Below are 21,885 nucleotides of genomic sequence, written 5' to 3' on the forward strand. Positions count from 1 at the left end.
CACTAGTGGGATACCTCATATAATTTGTATATGTCCTAAAGTATACTGTATGATTTCACTCTTCCGCTTTGATTTTACAAGCCTGAAGTACACTGAAAAATAATATCTAAATACTAATGAGAATGTACCCATGCAGTGAGCTATATGCATCATGTGAAATGTCTGAAAAGATAAACAGTCTATATAAACAGTTTTATGTATGGTGATAACCAAATACTTTCAATTAAGCAAACTGCAGTGAGAAAATATTTGAAATGGAAACTGGCAGTAAAATGCTTAGGATACCTAGTCATCAAAAATCTGTCATTAAAAAGAACCACAAGTTATTAACACATTAGAATATATACCGTATATATACTCAAACAGCTACATTCTGTGGACATTTACTGCAATTAACCATCTAATAAAATTCTAAGTTAAAAATAATTGTGTCGGTCAAACTCCAAAGTTGAACCTTTTAATTCAATAGCCATGAACAAATAAATGCAATCTGCTTTAAATCAAGTGACATCGGCCTATCTACTACATTCCTTTATACAGTAGTTGATGGCAGTTGAAACCAGATTTATAGGCTGTGTCCCTAAGCCCTCTGTTATCCTTTGCCTCTGTGGTAAATGATGCTTGAAAAGCACAAAGATCGCTCACTGTTAAACATCTGGGTCCATGCTAAAGCTCTGCGGTGTTACCCAGGGTTAATATTACATGGCCTTTCATAGACAACAGGGGTTCAGGTATATTAATGATACTCTTAATCGTCTGCTGGGTGAGGAACACCAGGGCAGAGTAAATATGTATTCTTTTTTTAAACTGAAGTTAAGGTGAAAGCATTTGTTCAACATGACACATTCACTGCAGTCAGGACTGGCCATGATATATTGATCATCGTCAAATCTAATTTCTCAAAAATGTGAAGGAGAAGTCATGTCAACTAATGATCTCTCATTTGGGCTTAGTTCTGCAAAACACTCATCTCTCAGTCTCCTCAATAAGTTTAGACTTCAAATCTATGATTGATTTATAGAGTATATTCTACTACAGATCTGCCACATACACCGCAGCAACTACCACTTTACATGGGGATTAATAGCAAATAGTTATTATTTTCATGATATAGAGTTCCGTGTTAACAAGCACCAAAATAATAAAATATTGAAACATCTATGAAACATGAATGTGAAACTCTTGCTACATCTGTCTCTTGCTAATTGAGTTGCTACCAAGAATGTTAGGGCTCTGGAGAATAATTTGTCAGAGGAAAACATCGAATGGACCAATTTATTGCTTGCTGCAGGCTGTGGAGTTCTAACAGTCTTTGATCAACCTTTTTAGGTCAGTATCACTTGAAATACAGAGAGGAGTTTGAAGAACCAAAAAGAAAATATTTCATCTTTTTTAAAAGACAAGGAGAGAAATGTTCATGGTTGCACATTGTTTGTCTGTGATATTGAATGAATTCTTTAAGTGAGCAGAAACCAGGGGAGATGAGGAAATAACACATTCTGTATAGGCTGTTTGCTGTTTTGTGTGGGTAATTAGTTAAACATTTATCATGAAAATGGCAGTGAGGGTAATTATAAGTTTGGCTTCATGTCATCACTCTGTCCTCACAGTCCCTATGCATGTCAGATCAATGCACTGACAGTTACCAATAGACTTTTCTTCCAGCCCAGCTCAAACAGACATCTAGTGCTTATATCCTTAGAACATAGAGTCAAAAGGAGGAAACATCAGACGACAGCCTCTGACAGCATGCTTGACAGGCAACCTAAAAACTGCCAGAGTGGTATTTTCTTCCAAAGGATGATTCTCTGGATAGCACAGAACAAACCTTTCTGTTTTCAAATCTGGGCGAGGATTGTATGCAAAGCATGAGGACTATTTATATTTAATTCTGAATCACATTTGCCATTTATCACTCCCAGAGAATCTAATCCAGGCTTTGTTTTCTGATGAACAAATATTAGCGCTGAATTCCAACGATGGGAAAACATTGGTAAATCTACCTAAGTGTATATCCACTAAGTCTCCTCAAAGGGTATAGTCCTCCTCTCTAACTGGCACTTTGTTGATCCATCAATAGCCAGGTATCTGAGTCACAGAGAAAAACAGCATAAACTGCAGCCAAAATACTGTAACTTGTGCACACCACAATGTAATTGACGACATGTTTTACTTTAATCACAATTTAAGAGTGTCTATTTCTGAAATGACTGTTGTCATCATAAACAACTGTTTATTCCAAAGTGCAATAAATGCCTCCCTTCATTGTACTCATTTTAGAGTTTGCGCAATCCCACACACAATCTAGAATACAAGACACAACTCATTGTTCTTCGTTCTCAGAATTTGCTCTGCCTCTTCTGTAGCTGACTGCTGATCTGTGTTGTGCAGTCTTACCTGCCGAGAGCATTCAGGAGTCTATACTCATAATCTCCTTCTCCCATGTATTATATCTGGGAATGGTCCCAAGGTCACAGGGCCGGAAATTTTAATTATGCTGGCAGTAAATGGAAAAATTAAGTGGTACGTTTAAAAATGCTGAATTGCAGTAATTAATTTTGGGATGATAGACTCAGTGGAGGTCTATCCTCTAGTGTGCCTTCTCACATGCTGCCTCCACACCATTGAGTTCAGCCATCCATCAGAGCCTTTGGGGCTGACAGCTGTCTTTTAGATGTAAACAGCATCATTATTCTTGTTTATGAGGTCTTTTTAGAATACTATGCAGTCCTATCTGTTTTTTAACATGTAATGCATGTCTATCTGTCTTCTCTTTCCACACTTCACCTCATGTTGTAAAACATGACTTGAGGTTTATGCCCAGCTTGGCCTGTAAATTAGAATGTGGTTCACCTTCAGTTACATTTGGTGTCACAGTAAGAGAAATGAGCTGAGGTGCTCTGCTCACTGGCCCTCAGAGGCTACCGTAGCTCAATGATGCAGGCCACTGCCCTGTGGCACTAGACAGAATTAGTAAACAGCTGACATTAACTTGGCACATGCTGTTGACTTTGTAACAGCTTTCGGCTGTTAAGCAAAAGTGATTTCCAACAGTTATCAGTGCATACTCACAGAGCTTATCATGTTTAATGGAAGTATTTGTTTGCTACACACGTTTGCTTTAGCCCTTGCAATAGCTTCACCTCGGTTCACTGATTGGGGATACAATGTGTAAAGTCAGTCAAATACAGATCAATACAATTTCAGTTTCTCTTCAACTAATATATCTTTACTGGAAAAATATGAACATTCCATGGTGGCAAGGTCATACAATGCATGATATTTACAGGAAAAGCCCCCCAAGAAATCAAATCCTAGTGCCCACAACAATATCATTAGCTGGCACATGGAACGTAGTCTCAGAGGACCTTTAATCTGAGGAGGAAAAGTATGTTCCTTCGCTACGAGGTTAGAGAGTGGGAGACAAGCATGGAAAATCACTGTGGATACACATTAATTAGGTAGAGACCTACAAGAATATTTATCAAAGGCTAAACCTTATGGGAGTTGTCTTAGTCTGGATCCAATAAAGTGAGAGGAGGTTAATAGACTAAAGGGCCTTGAATTGAATGTGAGATTATACATAAAGTATCAACCTGATCCCAGGACCCAGACTAATATGAGTATCATTAGGATGTAATGATTAAGCATTCTAATATGGACATCTTTACCAAATTAATGGATCTTAATCAAGTTTGACAATGACACGCAGGGCAAATCCTACATGTGTAAAACATTCAACTCGCACACTGAAATCATCCTGCTCTCATCGCATTAGAACAATTATTGAACCGTACAGAGATCATTTACCAGTTTGAATAATTTAAATGCCATGGCCATGGTAAAACGATCTGCATGTGTTTGTGGGGTGAGAGATGACAAACCCACATCACACCCACGCCACGACTAGTATTGACAGGGTCTGGTTAGCGCTTTGGAGATGACCAGTACACGTCCGGTCATATTTATGCGGGTGGAGAAAATACAACTTCTCTGACAAGATCATCCAAATGGCGTCAATCACTATCTTTTGTGAATACGTAGTAGAACTCCTCTACCATCTGAAGATGACTGATGGCCTTTCAGTGGTGATCAAGACAGAGGGAGCTGAATGAGGGGGCCTGTCTTTACGATAGAGCCATGGAGCTGCTAACAGGATGTGATAGCCTGCATCGGCTGAGCTGAAATGGGAAATAAAGCTGTTGGGCTGGGGCTGCCCCCCCATCACTCACGGGGCTAATGATCTCTGACTCAGGCAGGCTTAGAAGTCAGTAACAATCTGCCTGTCGACAGGCCACCGTGGGCATGACACAGCATCACAGACCAGCTTGGACACACTGTACCGACAACACAGGTCACTGCACTGCTCCCATAACCTTGAGGCATCCGAAGATAGGTTTTATATGGATGCTAAAAGAAGGAAGCCACATTACAGTATGATAAATAAGGAACAACAACGAGAAGCTATAACACCACAGCTACATATGAACTAGCTTCCTACTAGAAATAGAAGCATAAACATGGAACTGCTGCACGATGATCACACATTTTTCATGCTATTGCATTATGCTTTTAATCTACTGTCTGATAGACTATTACAAAGAATGTGGAAATTGTTGTTGCTGTTTTCTCCTGTTACTTTTAAGGGCTTGAGATGAAAAACGATGTATATATTCATCATCTTGAGATCACATTGGGAGAATAAAACATTGAGAGGAAGCAGTCAAAGAGCGAGGCCCACTCAATTATCTTTAGTATGATAATTAATCAATTCAGTATGCACATCCAAGTCTCAAAGGCGTCTTTGAACTAATTGTTCTCATTGACTCGATTAATTATTTGTTTGCTGATTTAATTATTTTCAGATTTAGAAAACAAATGAACGTGGGCAGAGCTAAAACATACTCTAGATTTTCATTTAATGCTAGTAGAGGCTTTTTAAGAAACCACAATGTGATCTCTTTGGGATAAAATCTGGCATTAAACGTCCAACCAAGGAAAGTCACACAAACACTAATGATAACCAACAATTGTTTATCATTGTTGTTTTCAAATTAATACAAATAAATGTGTACGCTTCTTAGGGGAGCAGCCTTTCATAATTCATACTTCATGTACCTCATGAGGTGAGGTACTTTCTTTAATATTGGGCAGGTGGTTCAGCAAATATTGTTTTATTTGTTAATCATTGTGCTCAATGCTTTAATGAGAGATCAACAAATACAACGCCTCCCTAAAGTCAAACTCCCTCTGAGGCTCACACAATGAAGTCTGTCTGATGAAGAGTCCTCACACATAAAATATCTCTTTGTGTGCATGTGAATGCCAACGTCCTGTTCTGAACTTGAACAGGGCCTAGAAACATTAATCGTGACTGCCCTGTGGCTTCAATCCAAACGACGCAGACGCAAAGGCTAATATTCCTCAGCTATATGTCAGGTCTTCATGCTAAGTTACAGACCCTGTGTGACCCTGTAACGACTGGCATATGGAAAACAAATTGCTGAGGTCTGGATCAGGCACCATTGTGAGCATGGCACGAATTCCAAAGGCCTCGTGGCTACTGCAGCAAATAGTCATAATTCCACAAAGGAAGAGAGGCCGCCTTTTATGACACCCACTATTATTTATCATGCTGTTTTAAATGTTTTGCTCATTTGTTTCCATTAAATATTTCATCTTCCCTTAAATATTCATTTAACTTCCCCTTTAAATTTTTTACCACTCTCTTTTCTGTGCCTTTCTCCATGGCACCCTTTTAGGCTTTGCGATCATAAATAATTATTCATGTGCGCCCAGAAACAGATTGCATAAAACATGCACATGAATCCTTTTTGTCTTTTCTCATTAAGAGTTATACTTCAAGTAGCCTAAATACTTCCCACTACCCCACTTGTGGAAATTGGTTAGAGAACCTCTAACGATACTGCCTCTAAAATAGGTTACAGCTTCCTTTCCTAATCATTATTCATCCTTCATTTCATGTTCAAAAGAGAGGTCTGCTTTGGCACCTGACTTGAGTTTTACATTTCAGTTCAACAACACTGTTTAGTTTTTTTGTCTCCTTTAGGTTGTTGATGTAGCCTATTTCCAGTTCTATCCATGAAAAACATGTCAACACAAGACAATTATCTTTTGGAAACCAAACTACTGATTTTCAAGCCTTAAGTGTTTCTTTCATATCAAGTGATGATGAGAAATATGTTTGCTTAACTGCTACCTCGTTATATCCTCATAAATTAAGCACTCCATCCTACTCTGCACCAGATAAGAATAACTTCAAACATTTCAGTGGAAACGCAGAACTTGGAAGAAAGAAGTTTAATGTAAAAGTATTATTACAGCTTCAACTGTCAGTGTCTTCAACTGTCAACTGGATTGAATTTTGGAGACTACGCCTGATTCTGTATTTCTCTCAGGCAACGAATGTCAATTCTAATTTTCGGAAATTCTCATTGTTGGATAAACCATGGTATAGAGCACTTTCCTCTTATGTTACGTTGATCATATAAAGTAAGACTTGTGTGCACCATATGTACCAGTAGAACAGGTACAATTAGTATAAATAATCAATGCACTATAGTCAATAGCAATAGTTATGCTGTTGTGTGGAAACATAGACTACATAGGCCTAGGTATCTATTACGAATACAGAGTCGCTCAAAAGTGCAATGACCAGGGCCTATACATCCCAGATAGCATTTCTACCTGTCTCCATCAAATGCACTCCCAAATGTATCACTGCTCAAATTTAGAATACTGTGTTTTTTACTTCTTTGCATTGCCTTCATGTGTTGCATGGGTTTGCTACATGGATTACTCAGATGTGAATTTACATGTGTTAATCAAAAACACTGAATCAATCTTTAAATGCCTCAAATAAGTCTGCCAGAATTGGTATGTATGAATTCTGCTTAACTTCAAAGGCAACATTTGCCTTTATTTGGGGATAATAGCAACACGAATCATTAGCAAACACAAGCATGGTGAGAGATGAAAAGGTAGCGTAAACATTCAATTTGACTAGATTATCCTTTTCGTAATGAGGCCTAATGATCAGACAAAGTAAATAGCAATGTGTTAATTAGTAATTACACTGAATGATCCGGTGCACACAGAGAGGAATTAACTACAGCGCCAGCAACATTACATAGATAGTTCTGTCCTGTTTGACCAAGGGGCTAATAACAAATCATGGCAATTAAGATAACTGTCCTCGGAAGAGAAATGGCACATCTGTGGCTGGTAGTACTCAAGTGATAGCAAAAAATGGCTGAAGTTACTGAAGTTGGCCTATGAAGTTATCAGGGATCCCTATTTTTTTTACTGCTACTTGCCTAGTGCAACATAGACATGGGTGTTAAACATGAATAAAAAACTATACTTGATACATTAATTATAAAGGCAAAGCCAGAAAATGTACAGCCAGCAGGCCTGTCTTGTGTGAGTAATGGTATCCTGAGATGCACAGTGTACAGTATAAGATGAGATGCACAGTGACATTCCAAATAATTCAAGTCATTTTCACACGAGTCCTTTAATATGAACTGTTTGTAATTAAACAAACACCATGTCATCATCAGAACCAAAACGCAGGCAGGCTACATTACCCATATACTATTTCCATATTATAACTGAAAAAACAAGGTTGCGCTGATTTCAGCATAGCCTACCGTAGAATCCAAATCGATTTAAATTGTACCAAATTGTCGGCGCTAACCGAGACTTCTGGTGATACTATTTCTGAGAAATACTTAAATATCTGCTGCCATCTAGTGGCAAAATTATGTTTAAACTGCCACATCAATGGTGCCATATCCCGTGTCCCTGCCCTCAGATACAGATGCATAGGTCTACCTGTAATAATGAGATACCTGAAGCCTCCTGTCTGTGTTACTCAGCTCCAAGCATGGATTTCATGAATATCTGAAAATAGAAAATATAACAGTATGTTTCAAAAGGCAAAGCATAACATAATAATACAATTCCAGTTTCAAAAAGTAAATTGGCCTTGAAGCATTAGTCCAGCCCAACCCTAACCCTAGCTCCACAAGCCCTGACCCTAAAAAACCCACCATTTCCAGGATGCACTGTTGAAATGAGACATGAAATTGTGTTAAGAATCAAATCTCTTCAAAAACTAAATCAAATCTGTTACATTTTTGACCTCACCTGCATGCTCTTCCGTTGGTGTGGAAAAAGATTGTAGTAGAAGCTGGAATAAGATTGATTTCTCTTCAAGAAGACTGCGTTTAACATCATGCAAATAAGACGCATCCGATCCCTGCCAATGCACCGAGTCTGAGTATTCGGAGATGATGAGAGTTTGGTTGACTACAGCAAGTTATAAAGTTGTACAATTTCGATGACCAAAAAGTCTAGATGGTTTGGATCCTTATCCATCATTTTCCATCGCCACCAGGGGGCAGTGTCGTAGAACACAAGACGTGTACCCGAATAACGGCGAGAGCCGCAGGAACACAGACAGACCACCAGAGACAGACCGGGATTCTGACTGGCTGGGAGAAAACTCTCAAACTAACACAAGCTGCTATCAAGAGTGGAACGACTTCTTCAATCATTCCAAAAGAGTTCACTGGAAGCGATTGAACGTGTCCACTTTGTTCATGGCTCGCCAGACATCAGCAATCCACTATTGTCTCAGTTTGCGATGGCTAACGACAAATAGCTAAACGTTAGCTCGGTGGTTAGCCGGTGGGCTGTTTCGCAGGAGTTTGGAGTTCAGCAGAGGAAGGAAGGAAGGAAGGAAGAGAGAGGAAGGAACACTACGCACTGCAGTGCTGCACACTTCGGAACAAGCTGGGTTAGCTTTGCTAGATGGTTTAGCTCACAGAGCAAGCTAACTAGCTCGATATTTTTGGGATTAGGGAACATAGACCATGTGTTTTTATTGATCCGGACCCTCCCTGTTCTTGAGATTTATGAGCAAACAATCACAATGGTAGTCGAATAGCTAGCTAGCTATCAGAGCTAGCAACTAGGCGACACTATCCTCTAGCTAAGCCAAGTTATCGTGTAAGGAGATATAGAACGTGTGTGGATAGAGCTTGTGTGAGAGATTTCCTTATTGGAAAAAAGGTCTGTTTTTCTATTTGAAAGGCTGCGGGCTGATCTACTGATCCAACATGGCCACAGACGTGATCGAAGGTGAGGTGGTGCTGAAAGGTGCTGGTGGTGTCGTGGGTTTGAACAACAGCAGCCTAGATCTGGACACACCCGGGACTTACGAGTCGCTGGGACACAGGGGGACACCGAGTCCCTCGTCTTCTGGGGTCTCGGGAGAAGAAAGTGAGGAGGAAGGAGAGTTCCACAGCACAGCGAATTCATTGGGTTCAAACGGAGCGAAGGCAACAGAACAGAGTCCAACCCAAACAGGAGGTCCACCGCCTCAGGAAACGGCAACAACTCCAGACAATGGAGAAACACAAGCTAAGGGGGTGCTGCTCAGCTCAGCTCCTGTGAGTCTGCCCCAGCCACACTCAAGTTGTGTACACAATGGAAGGTAGGACTGCCTTACCCAAATGTACTGCTTTAGGCTATGTTTTTTTTTTTTTTTACCTTTATTTATACAGGTAAGAAACACATTGAGCCCCAAGGGCTCATTTTCAAGTGTGACCTGGGGGGTATTCCATCAATGTCGCTAAAGGAAAATACTGGCTTATTTTTGATAACTCTCGCGAGACCTATCAGAATATGCCTGGATATTTTTAAGAACTCTCGCGAGACTTATCAGACTAAACCTGGATTTTCCTTTAGCGTTGTTGATGGAATACCCCCCTGTTCACAGGCATACAACATCCACCACAAACAAATACAATACAAAACCTGGCCTACATAGTTTAAAAACTAAACTAAAAACTACATTGTCTAAAACTAAAACTAGTCTAAAATAGTCTAAGATAAACTAAACTTTCCGTCAGTATAGACTAAAACTAAACTAAAACTACATAGTCTAAAACAAAAACTAGTCTAAAACAGTCTAAAGATAATCTAAAACTAAACTAAAACTACAAAAACCTCAAACTAGACAGCTAAAGATCTAGGGACAGGGAGGGGTCAGTAATGGGCAAAAGGGAGGGTCAACTTAATAGCAAGAACAAATCATGGACTCGCACTATGTCATTGAAATGCTAGCTAGAAGTGACATCACTGTGCTGTTGATTGATTTTCATTGCCATGTGATGTTGTTCACACCAACACTACTCTGGAGTAAGCTATCGGTGTTGTGTGACCAAAAACAACAGGCTTTAGTTCATACTCATTTGCATAGCAGGTTTGATTGTTTTAGGCCCCATTTGTTCACATCACAGTCTTAAGCTAATCAGTGGAGTAAGTAGTATCAAAGGTTGCATGTGTCTCCTGCAATTAGGATTATTCTCTCTAGTCTCTACCCCCGCACACGTATCATGGAGTATGACCAACAGAACATGGCATGCACAACATCCTAGTGCTTTCCGAGGTCTACAGCTGCCTAGGTCTTAATCCTCATAATATTTGTATTATGGTGGTGGACTTGTCTCCCTTTTGCTCAGTGTTCACTGTGTCAATCTGAAGGATAATCACCCCTATCAGAGGCACTGTAGTTCTTTTGAGTTGTGCTTGGAATTCTGTTGGAAAGGGTACTAACCACCCATGAATATTATTCCGAGCCAGGAAATCTCCCAAGTACAGGCGAGGGTCTAGAATCTCTTTTCCTGGCGGTGCTGTGATTCTACCATGTAACCCTTACCATACCTATGATTCTAACTAGCTATGCTTTTACACCGTTATGTAGATGCCCAGGCCCCTCAAACACACAGTAGCCTACATTAGACATTGTCCAGGTTTCTCAAGCACCATACAACATTCCTTGACACAGTACTGACTTCTCCTAGCATGGGGATTAACGCTAGGCTATAGGCTACATAACTACTGAACTATTATGTTATGGAATGTCTTGAGCAGGGCATGCCTTGAATGTTTGGCATGCTAGTACATTATTGTTTGTGATTAGGCCTAATGCGTCAAAGGAACTCTGTATTGCATATGGATATGGATAACAGGTCTGGCATTAGTTAGTTAGGACTAGCTAATGATTCACAACCTAAGCCCCCCTAACATGCAACTTCTTAGCCTCTGAGCTTCTCTAAAAGCCAATGGCCTGATTATGTGGCCAGTTGCAAGCTAAGAGTTAGGGAACGTGAATTGGGTATTGATTAGCTTTGCCACACACAGCATCTATTGAGGTTCGGTGCAATGGTGGGGGAGCTTTCCCTCCTCACATCTGCCAAAGGAGTTGTATTACGAGTAGAGGAAGCCTATGTTTGATGTCTAGGCTAGTACAAGCTGCAGTTCACAGATAAACAATTATGGGACAATTATCAGATATTTTGGGTTTGTTGCAGATCATCTCTGTCGTTGCTCTAGAACCTAAAATGTTGTTTGGAACACAGAGTGCCTTTTAGAAACTCAAGAGGAAATAAAAATGTCATGACACTTTCTTTGACAGCCTGGAGCGGCAGGAGTCTGTCGCCACAACAGAGGCTCGTTTACGAATGGAAGGGGTGGAGCTTAAAGAAGAGTGGCAGGACGAGGACTTCCCCAGGTATCAAGTTTTCATACATATTTTTGTGCAGGAATCATTCGTCTCTGATAGCGTCTCACATATTTATGACATGATGGGCTTTAACATGTTTTTGTGCAGGAATCATTCATCTCTGATAGCGTCTCACATATTTATGACATGATGGGCTTTTGCCACTTCAACCTCCATGTTGATAGATCACCTACTGTTGGTTTGGGTTGCAGGCCTCTCCCTGAAGAGGAGGACATTCAACTTGATGATGATCTGTTCGCTGGCACTTCTGGAGAAGGCAATGCCGGTAACGACACCACTAATATCTGTCAGGGTTCGACATTAACGCTTGCCCGGAGCAAGTAAAACATTTGACGGGTTTGTTTGCGCGAGCCAGACGCTGCTGGATCCTGGATATGTTTATCGGTGTTGCAGGAAGAACAACAGACGGCGCAGGCGCCAGACCAGACTAGATGATCGCGGAGTGGAGATATTATTAAAGCGTACGCGATGCGACGGGTGATCAACAGGCGCGTACGCTTTAATAATATCTTCACTCCACGATACAAACCCTGCGAATTTTTGATTTGCTCCGGGCCAGTGTTAATGTTGAACCCTGTCTGTTCATTGATATCTCTAGCTAGCTGATCTTTGTCAACCAAATCAACTGCACAACATATATGTTACACGTTTATATGGCTGGCATGTGTACATTGTGCATGTTGCTCATGTCATCATTACTGATATGTTCTCTATCTCTCACGGTTCTCCTCCAGCCACTCCAAGCTATGCTGTGAGTAGTGGTAAGAAAGCCAAGAAGAAGCTTGCCGCTCCAGATATCAGCCTGACCCTTGACCGTAGTGAAGGCTCTATACTCTCTGATGAGCTGGATGACAGTGCAGAGCTGGACCTAGACGAGATGGACACTCCCTCAGACAACAGCAATGAGTTTGAGTGGGAAGGTATGAACCACATTATATCTCTATCTGCAGCTAGAATGTCTTCAATGTCTCCCAACCCCGATGTATGAGTAGCTCTGAGTATGCAGTCTTGTCTATCACAAAGCCCACCATGGACAACAATGGATTGAAGTGTAAGATCAGCCTAAATGATGTGTTGAATTGGAGTATGTTATTTGAAGGTCTTAGTGAAGGGCATGGAAGTCAGCCCACCAAGGTCTTCTTATAGGCCCAAAGTGGCTAAATAGAGTAAGCTAAAGTGGGTGTTCTTAGGTCTGCATTCCATCAGTGAATAATAATAATAATAATACATTAGACTTATATAGAGCTTTTCTAGACACTCAAAGACGCTTTACAAACAGAAAAGATTGAGTAGTAATAATAAAAAGAAACAAAAGGTAAATAGAAGAAAGTATAGGGGCCTAATTAAGGTAGTGCTGGGGACACATGGGGAGGGGAGGGGGAGAGGGTTAACTGGTGAAGATCTTAGCTCTAGCACCCCAACGGATCAGATTCCAGAGCTAACTGAGCGTTGGATGGGGACATGAAGGGTGGTTAAATGCTGTTCTGTTCTCTTTTTTCTTTTCTGTTTTTTTTCTGTGTTTCCGCTCTGCTGCCTTTCTATTTGTTGCCTGGAAGGACTGTTTCCATTATTTGCTTGGAAACATGCAAGCCAGCAACAGGTTTCTCTCTTCTGTGTGGTAAGGTCTTATGGACAGCCCCCTGTTTTCTCCCAACCACAGGTCAATCAAACAAAACAAAAAACTGATTATCTTCTCCCTCCAATTCCACTCCAATGCGTGCGTCAGCTATTTTAAACAAATCAAGTGGTGTGTTTTGTTTCGCGTTGCATCCTTCAAGTCATTTTTTACTTTGAGGGTTTGGAAGCATGTCCTCGCTCCTTTTCCCTTCAAATCATTATTTACTCTGAGTTAGTTGAAGTATCAGTCAATGTGTACGTCAGTCAGCTCAAGTAGAGGTGTTGCAACCCATTACTCTTGGAGGGATGTGGTCTATGATTAAGTGTTGTTATTCAGAGATATGATGTTTCCAAATCTACTTGTTGCATTCTCTAAAATTACACTGCATGTTCAGTCTAAAGAAACATGTCAGCCTTTTTGGGACGTGAATGTTAGGATGAAAGAACGTCATGATGTGATTCTCTCTAGTTGCACTGGAATTTCTTTTTTCATCCTGCATGTTGCATGCTTGATATTCCATGTAAGGTATGTGATCATTGGTGCTCTGGTTTGATTGGGCAATACTGGTAATCAGATGATCTCGGACCTGTTGATAATGTACAATGAATTGAATAAGGAAACAATAAGACTAGATTGCAAGTAAGTGTTAAAGGCCGACTTCGATTTAAATATAGGATGATCCAATGGCCTTGGATCAATGGCCTTGGATCAATGGCCTTGGATCAATCTTAGCTTTTATCATATTGCAGATAAACATTATCATGATATAATAACAATGACTGTAAAGTGAACTGGTGGGTTGCTAATGACATTACTGCCCCTTAAGTGCGAAAGGATTGATTAAAGGATAAGCCATGGCATAACACCTGAGCTGTGGCCTGAAACTAATGAGTTGTCTTGTTCCTCAGATGATCTACCCAAGCCCAAAACCACTGAGGTGCTGCGTAAAGGGGTGGAGTCTGTTCAAGAATACTCTGCCTCAGAGGAGAGGGAGGAGGGCCGGCGCTGGAGAGTGTTCCGTATCGGCGAGCAGGAGCACAGAGTGGACATGAAGGCCATCGAGCCCTATAAGAGGGTCATCAGCCATGGAGGTCAGTGCCATGGCATGTGCCAGTACAGGTGTCCATACACGCGAAGCAGGTTGTCTTGTGACACTTTGTTTTTTGCAGGTTACTATGGAGATGGCTTGAATGCCATCATTGTGTTTGCAGTGTGTTTTATGCCTGAGAGCAATCAACCAAACTACAGATACATCATGGACAATCTCTTCAAGTGAGCCGCTGATTTAGCCTTTTGTTTCACTTTGACTTCTTTGTACAACTTGTACAACTCCCACCCTGCTCTTTTGGACCATTACTAAACAGAATGTCCTTGTGCAGGTATGTCATTGGGACTCTGGAGCTGTTGGTGGCTGAGAACTATATGATTGTTTATTTGAATGGGGCCACCTCTCGAAGGAAGATGCCGAGTGTTGGTTGGCTCAGGAAGTGCTATCAGCAGATTGACCGGAGGTGAGTCACTATTGCTCTGTCAGAAATAAACCATGATATGCCTCTTTATGTCCCCTCCTATATCTTAAGTAAACAGGATGGATGTAAGAAATGTGTCAGAAGCTTCTCCTAGTCTTTAAAATCCCACTTAAGTTAGTTCTCGTGTTTTGGTTAGAATTTTGTCTTCACCAGATCAAATTAGCATCACCCACATGACTGCCCAATCTTCTCAGATCTATGAGGGGGTCATTACAATTGTCCTGTAGTTGGGGCTACAGGTTACAGCAACTAGGCAGAATTATGGTATGAGTTGGATTCATGGGCCTCTGGCATTCAGACTGTCCCCATTTACAGTTGTTCAACAGATCCATTTGATGTTCCATGGGTAAAAGCTATGTTGTTCTTTGTGACAGGTTAAGGAAGAATCTGAAGTCTTTGATCATTGTCCACCCCTCCTGGTTTATTCGCACCCTTTTGGCCATCACAAAACCTTTCATTAGGTAGGTGATACTATGCACTCAGATTAACAATACTGATGGCTTATATTACTTTTCACTTTCAATTACAGTCTGTAATGCCCCTGTGCTTTTCCAGCTCAAAATTTACCCAGAAAATCAAGTACGTGTTCAGCCTGATAGACCTGGCTGAGCTTGTTCCAATGGAGTATGTGTCTATACCAGACTGCATCAAAGAGTAAGTGCTCAGCTCAGAAACGTTCAAATCCACACACTTCCATGTCTATTTTTGATTGGTTTCATCTGTGTAGAGGAATAAGACCAATAGGATGAATTCCCAGATGAGTGCATGCATACCCCATCTATCGACCATTCATCTACGGCTCAAACTGTAACCATTGTTGAAATATCTTGTTCCAAGCTTAGGAAATTAAATCAGTACTTAGTTTTAAAAGGCATAGAGCTGGAAGTCCTCATCGTTAAGTCTCTACCACTGGAATGTCCCAGCAGAGTTTTCTTTTTCTTTTCATGTTGATGTATTAACATGGCAGCTGAATGTGCTTCAGCAGTACTTCTCCTTTTGAGTCTTATCAAATGTTTACAGTGCTCATGTGGATGTTTGGTTGCTGTTGGCTGTGATATTTCTCTATTCTCTAACCCCTTTTCCCTACCCCCTTCTAAGGTTTGACGAAGAAAAAAATAGGAAAAGCCGTAAAAGGTATCTGCACATTCACCCCAGTGCTGAGGCCAGGTGTCTAGGCATTTCTTGCATTGCACGGAACTAACAATCAACCGATTGGTTGGCTTTGAGGAATGCTACTTAACACCTCAGTCTCTCTCTCATGGCTAAAGTCATTGATCCAAAATGGCAGTTAACCGTCTTGTTTAGGCTACACTGAGTCTTTTCCCCGCTCCATCGCACTCACATGAAACCTTTAGCTCTAAATGCCAATCACGGGGCTCTGTCAATTTGATAATAGATATGGGCCCTCCAACCCAAAGCTAACCAATGCATTGATTTTGTATTTCCTTAAGTGCAGATGTTAAATCTTAAAATTTAACACAACCCAAGTAATAGCATTATTTTAAGAATCTTAAAAGAGGGTAAGATAATCAATTATGCTTTTCTATAATGATCACTACTATAAATGTGTCATGCTATGAATTTGTAAAGACTTGGGAAACTGGTTTGGTATAACCACAACATTAGATTTTTTTATTTTATTGCCCGTCATTAAATTGAGCAATGTTGTAGGTATAATATATAAGTGTCGATGCAGGTTGCAGAACCTTTCATGGAGTTTATGCAAGGATTATTAAATGCTAAGTTTCTTTAAAAACACAGGTTCAGGTTTGGAATATGGAGTGCAAGTTGATGGGCTTGGTAGGTTGGTAAGGTACTGTCCTCCGGTGTTTGTGCTGTTGGATGAAGGGTTGTAACTGCAAACTGTGTTGGACTCACAGGTGTTTGGCTGCACTGTAGCCATTTCTTCACATGGCCCCCTCAGTAACCAATGCTTCACTGCACACTTGGTTTGATGATCTCTGCTACCTGCATGACTCACTGCATACCAACTCCCTGACGTGTTTTTTTTCTCTCACTGTGCACAAGCTCTAACACTAGCCTTGCCCATGCAAGCACTACAAACTCTTTTAAAATAGTTTGTATAAAAGCACTTAAGAAGTAAGGGTAAAGGGGATGTTTTTAAGTGGCCGATGCTTCCAAGGTGAAGAAGGTATCTCTTAAACGTCAACATTTCCATATCTTTAGAATTGGATGTTTGATACATTTGGAAGACAGGGTGGTTTTGAATATGTGGCAGGTGGCTTTTAGTTGATGTAGTGTTTTTAGCAATAGGAGCATGGCTAATATTTGTCAAGGAAATTACTTAAATAACTATGAAATACAGCTGAAAAATATTAACTGACCAAAGACACCAAATGATAAGAAACAAAACTAACACTCGTTGCCAAATCAATTATTGGCTTGTAATCTGGAATTTTGCTCCACCAAAAAGTATGTTGAAATTGCAGAGAGGATAAAGATCAGTCATACCATAATTAGATGCGAATGTGATGACCGGATACTTCTTGATCAACTTGGTGTTTTATCATAGATGTAACAGTAGCGCCTGGAGGTGGCTGACACCCACCATCATTTTGAGGAAGAAGATTCTGAGGAAGGGAAACAAGAGTCCTATTGTGACGTGTTAATCAATGAGCCCTGGTGGATGTGAAGTGTTAATCAATGAGCCCTGGTGGATTGGTGTGGTTCCATAACAAGAGGCCTAATAAGTGCACCCTCTCTTCAACAGCACTGACCAGGACACGCATGGCAAAGTGGAGATGGCAGCCGCTGCAGTGCCCGAGTGAGATGGGCAGCTCCGCGAGCCTGGCAGGAAGAGATGAATGAAGAATGTGCAGAACCACAGCCGTTCATGTTGATACTCAGTCGTTCATGTTGAGCCGTAGGTCTTTGTCAGAGAAGTGCCTTTATGAGACTTTGCTGTCTGTTACATTGTGGAACCCTTTCTCTGCTGTGTTAGTGTGCCATGCGCTTGATCTCCGGGGTCTCTCAATGCTCTGTTTCAAGCATTTCTATAACCTTTTATGCATCAAGCCAAAAGTAGACATTGTTGATGTCATAGTTACTGTTGTATCTTCAGTGTATTTAAGGCACTCCGTTTCAAATGGTCAATGCATGTTCTACATTACATTTAAATATATATTTATATTCAAAGAGTGATACAGGACAGAGATTAATATATTTTTATGGTTGCTTTGATTTGAAACGTATTTTAGGTCACCAGAACCACAGTGACATTTGCTTAGAGCAGGTTTCACAGCACCCCTGTTACCCTGTCTTTGAAAGAATCCTGCATGAAAGAAAAAAAACATTTTGCAACTGTCCCTCCCTTGAATGTGTTCTATGTAGGAACAAGGAACAAGAATGTGTTTAAAAAAACAAACAAGCTAAAGCAGTGATAGAGGTCAAGGCTGGGGATGAACCTCATGCCTGTTTAATTCTGTAGGATGTTGATTTTTGTAAAATGGTTTTGGAAGTTCTTCCATGTTCTTGTACATTATTACTTGCAAGTAAATTTCTGAATCCAAATGTTGGTCTTTATTTTCCTCACTCACAAATACAATAATAGGGCATGGTTATGACAAGAGGCCCTCTTAAAGAGGGAGCAATATTATACAATTTGAAACAATGTGAAACCCACATAGTTGGCACATACTGAACATACATAATATTCTGTAATGGAAATGAATATCTTGATGTAATTGTATTTAGGTAAAACTAATAAATGAATGTAACCACACAACAATGCTTAAAAGGTTAATCTTTCATGTCTTTTGGGTATGCAAGGGCATATTAAATTGGTTTCAATAGCCTTCCCTAATTTACAGCTGACCTACTGTCGACTTGCCTTCAGTTAAGTTAAAATGTAAGCAGCTTTCTCTCCACTAGATGGCACTGCTGGCCTCATAAATCCAAATAGAATAGGAAATAAACTATCAGAATAATTATTTCTTCATACAAATCTACTTAAATCTTTCGATAATCCATTCAGAGTATGAGTACCATGAACATTAATGACATAACATTTCATAACCTTCGCATAATATTCCTAGATTAGAGTGTCTTTAATGATTTTGCCATGAATGGCTTTGAAACGGAGGAATGACTCCAGACACCTGATGGTAACATCGTCAACCTCTGGATCAAACTTGTTTGCCATGAGATGGTGTTGTTGTAGTAGCCACTTGAGGTCCCCACTCCCATAGACACACACTGACCTTATGTAGGAACCAGTACATGGTGGGTATGGGGCCCCTGTCCTCACATCCCCTGTTAAGTAACTCCACTTCACCAAGCGAGCAATGGAATTCATGTCCGAATCGTCAAACTTGCTGTTAGGAGGCTTTGACCCTGGCACGCCAGGCATCCGCTGTAGAGTGGCCCACAGGTGTTCATCAGGGCTGAACGTGTCCCTCTCCCACTCCAGGAGATTCTGAGCCTCCTTGTCCACCAACACATGACTGACAAAGTCTCGTGTGACCGCAAAGTAGGCATTGCCAGAGTACATAGGGGTACTGATGGGAGGGGGGCTCTTCTTGACATTGGTCTTGATCACAATGTCGGTGGTGACATTGTAGTGGTACTGCCACCGCACTTTCTTGTCGCTATTTGTGGTCTCAGACTCCATACTGTTCCTGCTGTTGAGCATGCTGAGTGTCTGAACCATCTCTGCATTGGTCTTAATAGGGAAGTCTGTCCCACAGGTGTTGATTAAATACCTCCACTGAACAGTTGAGTTGAGAAGATCCTTCATGCAGTTTAGATCGGCTTGCACTCGAGACCACGATGCGTAAACGACACTCTCTAATTTACTGGCAACAAATACATTTGGCAAGCAGGACACAATAGCCCTCACAGCATTTTTGTATTCCTCCGAGGATTTCTGGTCCACATGCACACAGTATACATTCTGAGGGGTGTAAACAGCACGCAGGAGTCTCTCAAACATCTCAATCTTCTCATGGATCACTATTGAATAGGCAATGGGGAAGTCTCTCTCCTCTGCACTCAGGGGCATTGTAATAAACCCTCTGTCTTTAACATAAGCTTTACAGTCCTGTGTCTCTTTGAGGTAGAATGCTTCTGGCAAGGACTTCTCCTTCCTCCTTGATTTCAGTAGGCGGCCGAGATGCTCTTTCTTCACGTCCTTCAGGTCTCCTCTGATGATGGCTGAACAGGCGGGTAGGTCATCCAGGTATCTCTGTGGTAGGAGATCAGCTGCTTGGAGTGTTGTCCTCTCAGAGAGTGTCTGTCTCTGAGTTTTCCAGAGGAAAAACGAAATGGACACAGATGGCACACTCAGGATGAGAGCGAGGATTATTATGAAGTATCTCTGTGAGAATTTAGCCATAACTAAAGTAGTGTAGTGTGTATACCTGTTGTAATTGGTGTTACCTCTGCAGCGAATAGGGAGCTATGAGTCACACACTAGCTTAGGACAACCTTTTTTCAGTCCTGTTTTAAATAACTGGTTTTGAATAATTTCACTTATTTAAATTGCAGTGCATGAGTACATGCGAATGTGAATCTGTAGCAATTCCATATTGGCCAGGTACAATTATAGTGTCTGGCAGTTTACCAGTTGTACCAGTTGTACCAGTTTACCAGTAAATGTAAAACATTTAAAGATAGTCATCTTTCTACATATTTAATTGTTAACAATCTCATATGGTTGGAAAGTTGTTCCCACTTCGAAAGCACTCAAATGCATAAAAGTAATAAAACATATAAAACACATTATGAACAACCGTCTCTTATTAGTGCAATGAATCAATGAATGAGATAATCTGCCGATTAATGCCACAGACAAACATCCCTCAAGCATGTGAAGTCAGTAAACGTGGCAGGGCCTGCGGGGCCCAACTACCATTGAAGACACCAAGTCAGTAAATAGAAAGGCAGTTATGAATGAGGAAAAATGCCCATTGGCATTTTATATTGTGTCACAGTTGCGCAACAGTCAAATCTAACCAAACTGACGTCGTATAATGGGTGTGAGAGTATTGTTTTTTTATGCTTTTTTTAGACGTCAAAATTCAAATGGTGGAACTCTGTAGCTTTTGCAGACATTGTTTTGATCGTATTTCATTTATCTACTCTGTCATTGATATTACTTTTACAATCAGGATTACTTTTCAATTCCCTGTACTCCCTTTTTGTTGTGTCTTCTCTTGGGATTTGAATTTATAACCTCTTGTAAAACATTGATTTGCCTTACTTTGTGTGCCACCAGGCAGGTCAGTGCAGACCCTTATTTTTCAATAGAGATAGTATTAAAGGTAGTAAAAGAGGATAGTAAAAGAGGATAAAGCTGACAAATTAGGCTACTTTACTGATGGAACAGGAACGTATACAATCCTTTTGGACAGGTATATTTATGTGAGTACCAAATCATTTTTGTTGGTAATCTTTTGAGCACTGTGAACCCCTATCTGCAGTTGTAAAGTAGTTAATGATTAAGCAATATTGTGTACAATTCCAAGTGACGCACCTGCCATAGTTCTGTTGGTCACAAGCTTGACCCAAATTAATTGGCGTAAAATATCGAATCACAATAAACGTCCGAGGCCGGCATTGAGGGTGAAATTCAGTTTTTTATTGCATTGATATTGTATTTACAATTTACTTTCACACTAATATTATGAAGTTTGCTACAACCTTGATTAACATCATGCAAATAGGTAGTGAAACCCCCTCTATTTCATACCCCTTACAAATCTCGCATTTACATCATATACTGTAAGAACACAAACTGTACACTCAAAAACAAACATTATTTATCAAAATTCATCTCACTTCAGTGTGTAAAAAATAAATCTATTGATCTCATAATAGTATACCAAAGACCATACTCATAAGCCTCTTCTACAAAAGATACCTCTATCAAATCCAATTGAAAAAATGTACTTCCAAATATCGGTCTTAGCTATGGGATGTAGAAAAAAAGCCTTTCAAGGGTGTGCAAAGAGTACATCTAGGATCTGTTGAGGTGCGTGCTCTCGTCCACATCCTGGTCTCCGTCAGTATCCTGGTCGTGGATGAAGCTGTAGCGGCGGTACACAGAGCCCTCCCTGCTGGTGTACACCACGTCTGCCTCATCCCCACTGTCCGGCTCGGGC

At 40.6% G+C, this 21,885-nt stretch overlaps 2 protein-coding genes across 3 annotated transcripts; one reads left to right on the top strand and one right to left on the bottom strand.

Annotated features, from left to right (window-relative positions):
* The first annotated feature begins 8,568 nt into the window (after positions 1 to 8,568).
* bnip2 (BCL2 interacting protein 2) lies at positions 8,569 to 18,288 on the top strand. 2 transcript variants are annotated; one of them, XM_080539061.1, is made up of 11 exons: positions 8,569 to 9,523; positions 11,510 to 11,605; positions 11,809 to 11,882; positions 12,352 to 12,537; positions 14,144 to 14,326; positions 14,405 to 14,507; positions 14,615 to 14,746; positions 15,139 to 15,225; positions 15,320 to 15,418; positions 15,863 to 15,931; positions 17,496 to 18,288. In XM_080539061.1, the coding sequence occupies exons 1-11, from the start codon at positions 9,147 to 9,149 to the stop codon at positions 17,551 to 17,553; spliced, it is 1,464 nt and encodes a 487-aa protein (XP_080395187.1). In that variant the 5' UTR covers positions 8,569 to 9,146; the 3' UTR covers positions 17,554 to 18,288. The 2 variants fall into 2 exon arrangements, with proteins under 2 accessions (XP_080395187.1, XP_080395188.1); XM_080539062.1 differs by having other exon boundaries at positions 15,863 to 15,898.
* Positions 18,289 to 18,815: 527 nt separating this feature from the next.
* On the bottom strand, positions 18,816 to 20,117 carry gcnt3 (glucosaminyl (N-acetyl) transferase 3, mucin type; the record flags this gene model as incomplete). The annotated part of the gene is made up of 1 exon (XM_080539616.1): positions 18,816 to 20,117. One exon carries the CDS (start codon positions 20,115 to 20,117, stop codon positions 18,816 to 18,818), a length of 1,302 nt encoding a protein of 433 aa, XP_080395742.1.
* Positions 20,118 to 21,885: the final 1,768 nt, after the last annotated feature.

The sequence above is a fragment of the Nansenia antarctica genome (assembly GCF_963989245.1).
Source record: "Nansenia antarctica genome assembly, chromosome: 9".
NCBI classification, from domain to species: Eukaryota; Metazoa; Chordata; class Actinopteri; order Argentiniformes; family Microstomatidae; genus Nansenia; species Nansenia antarctica.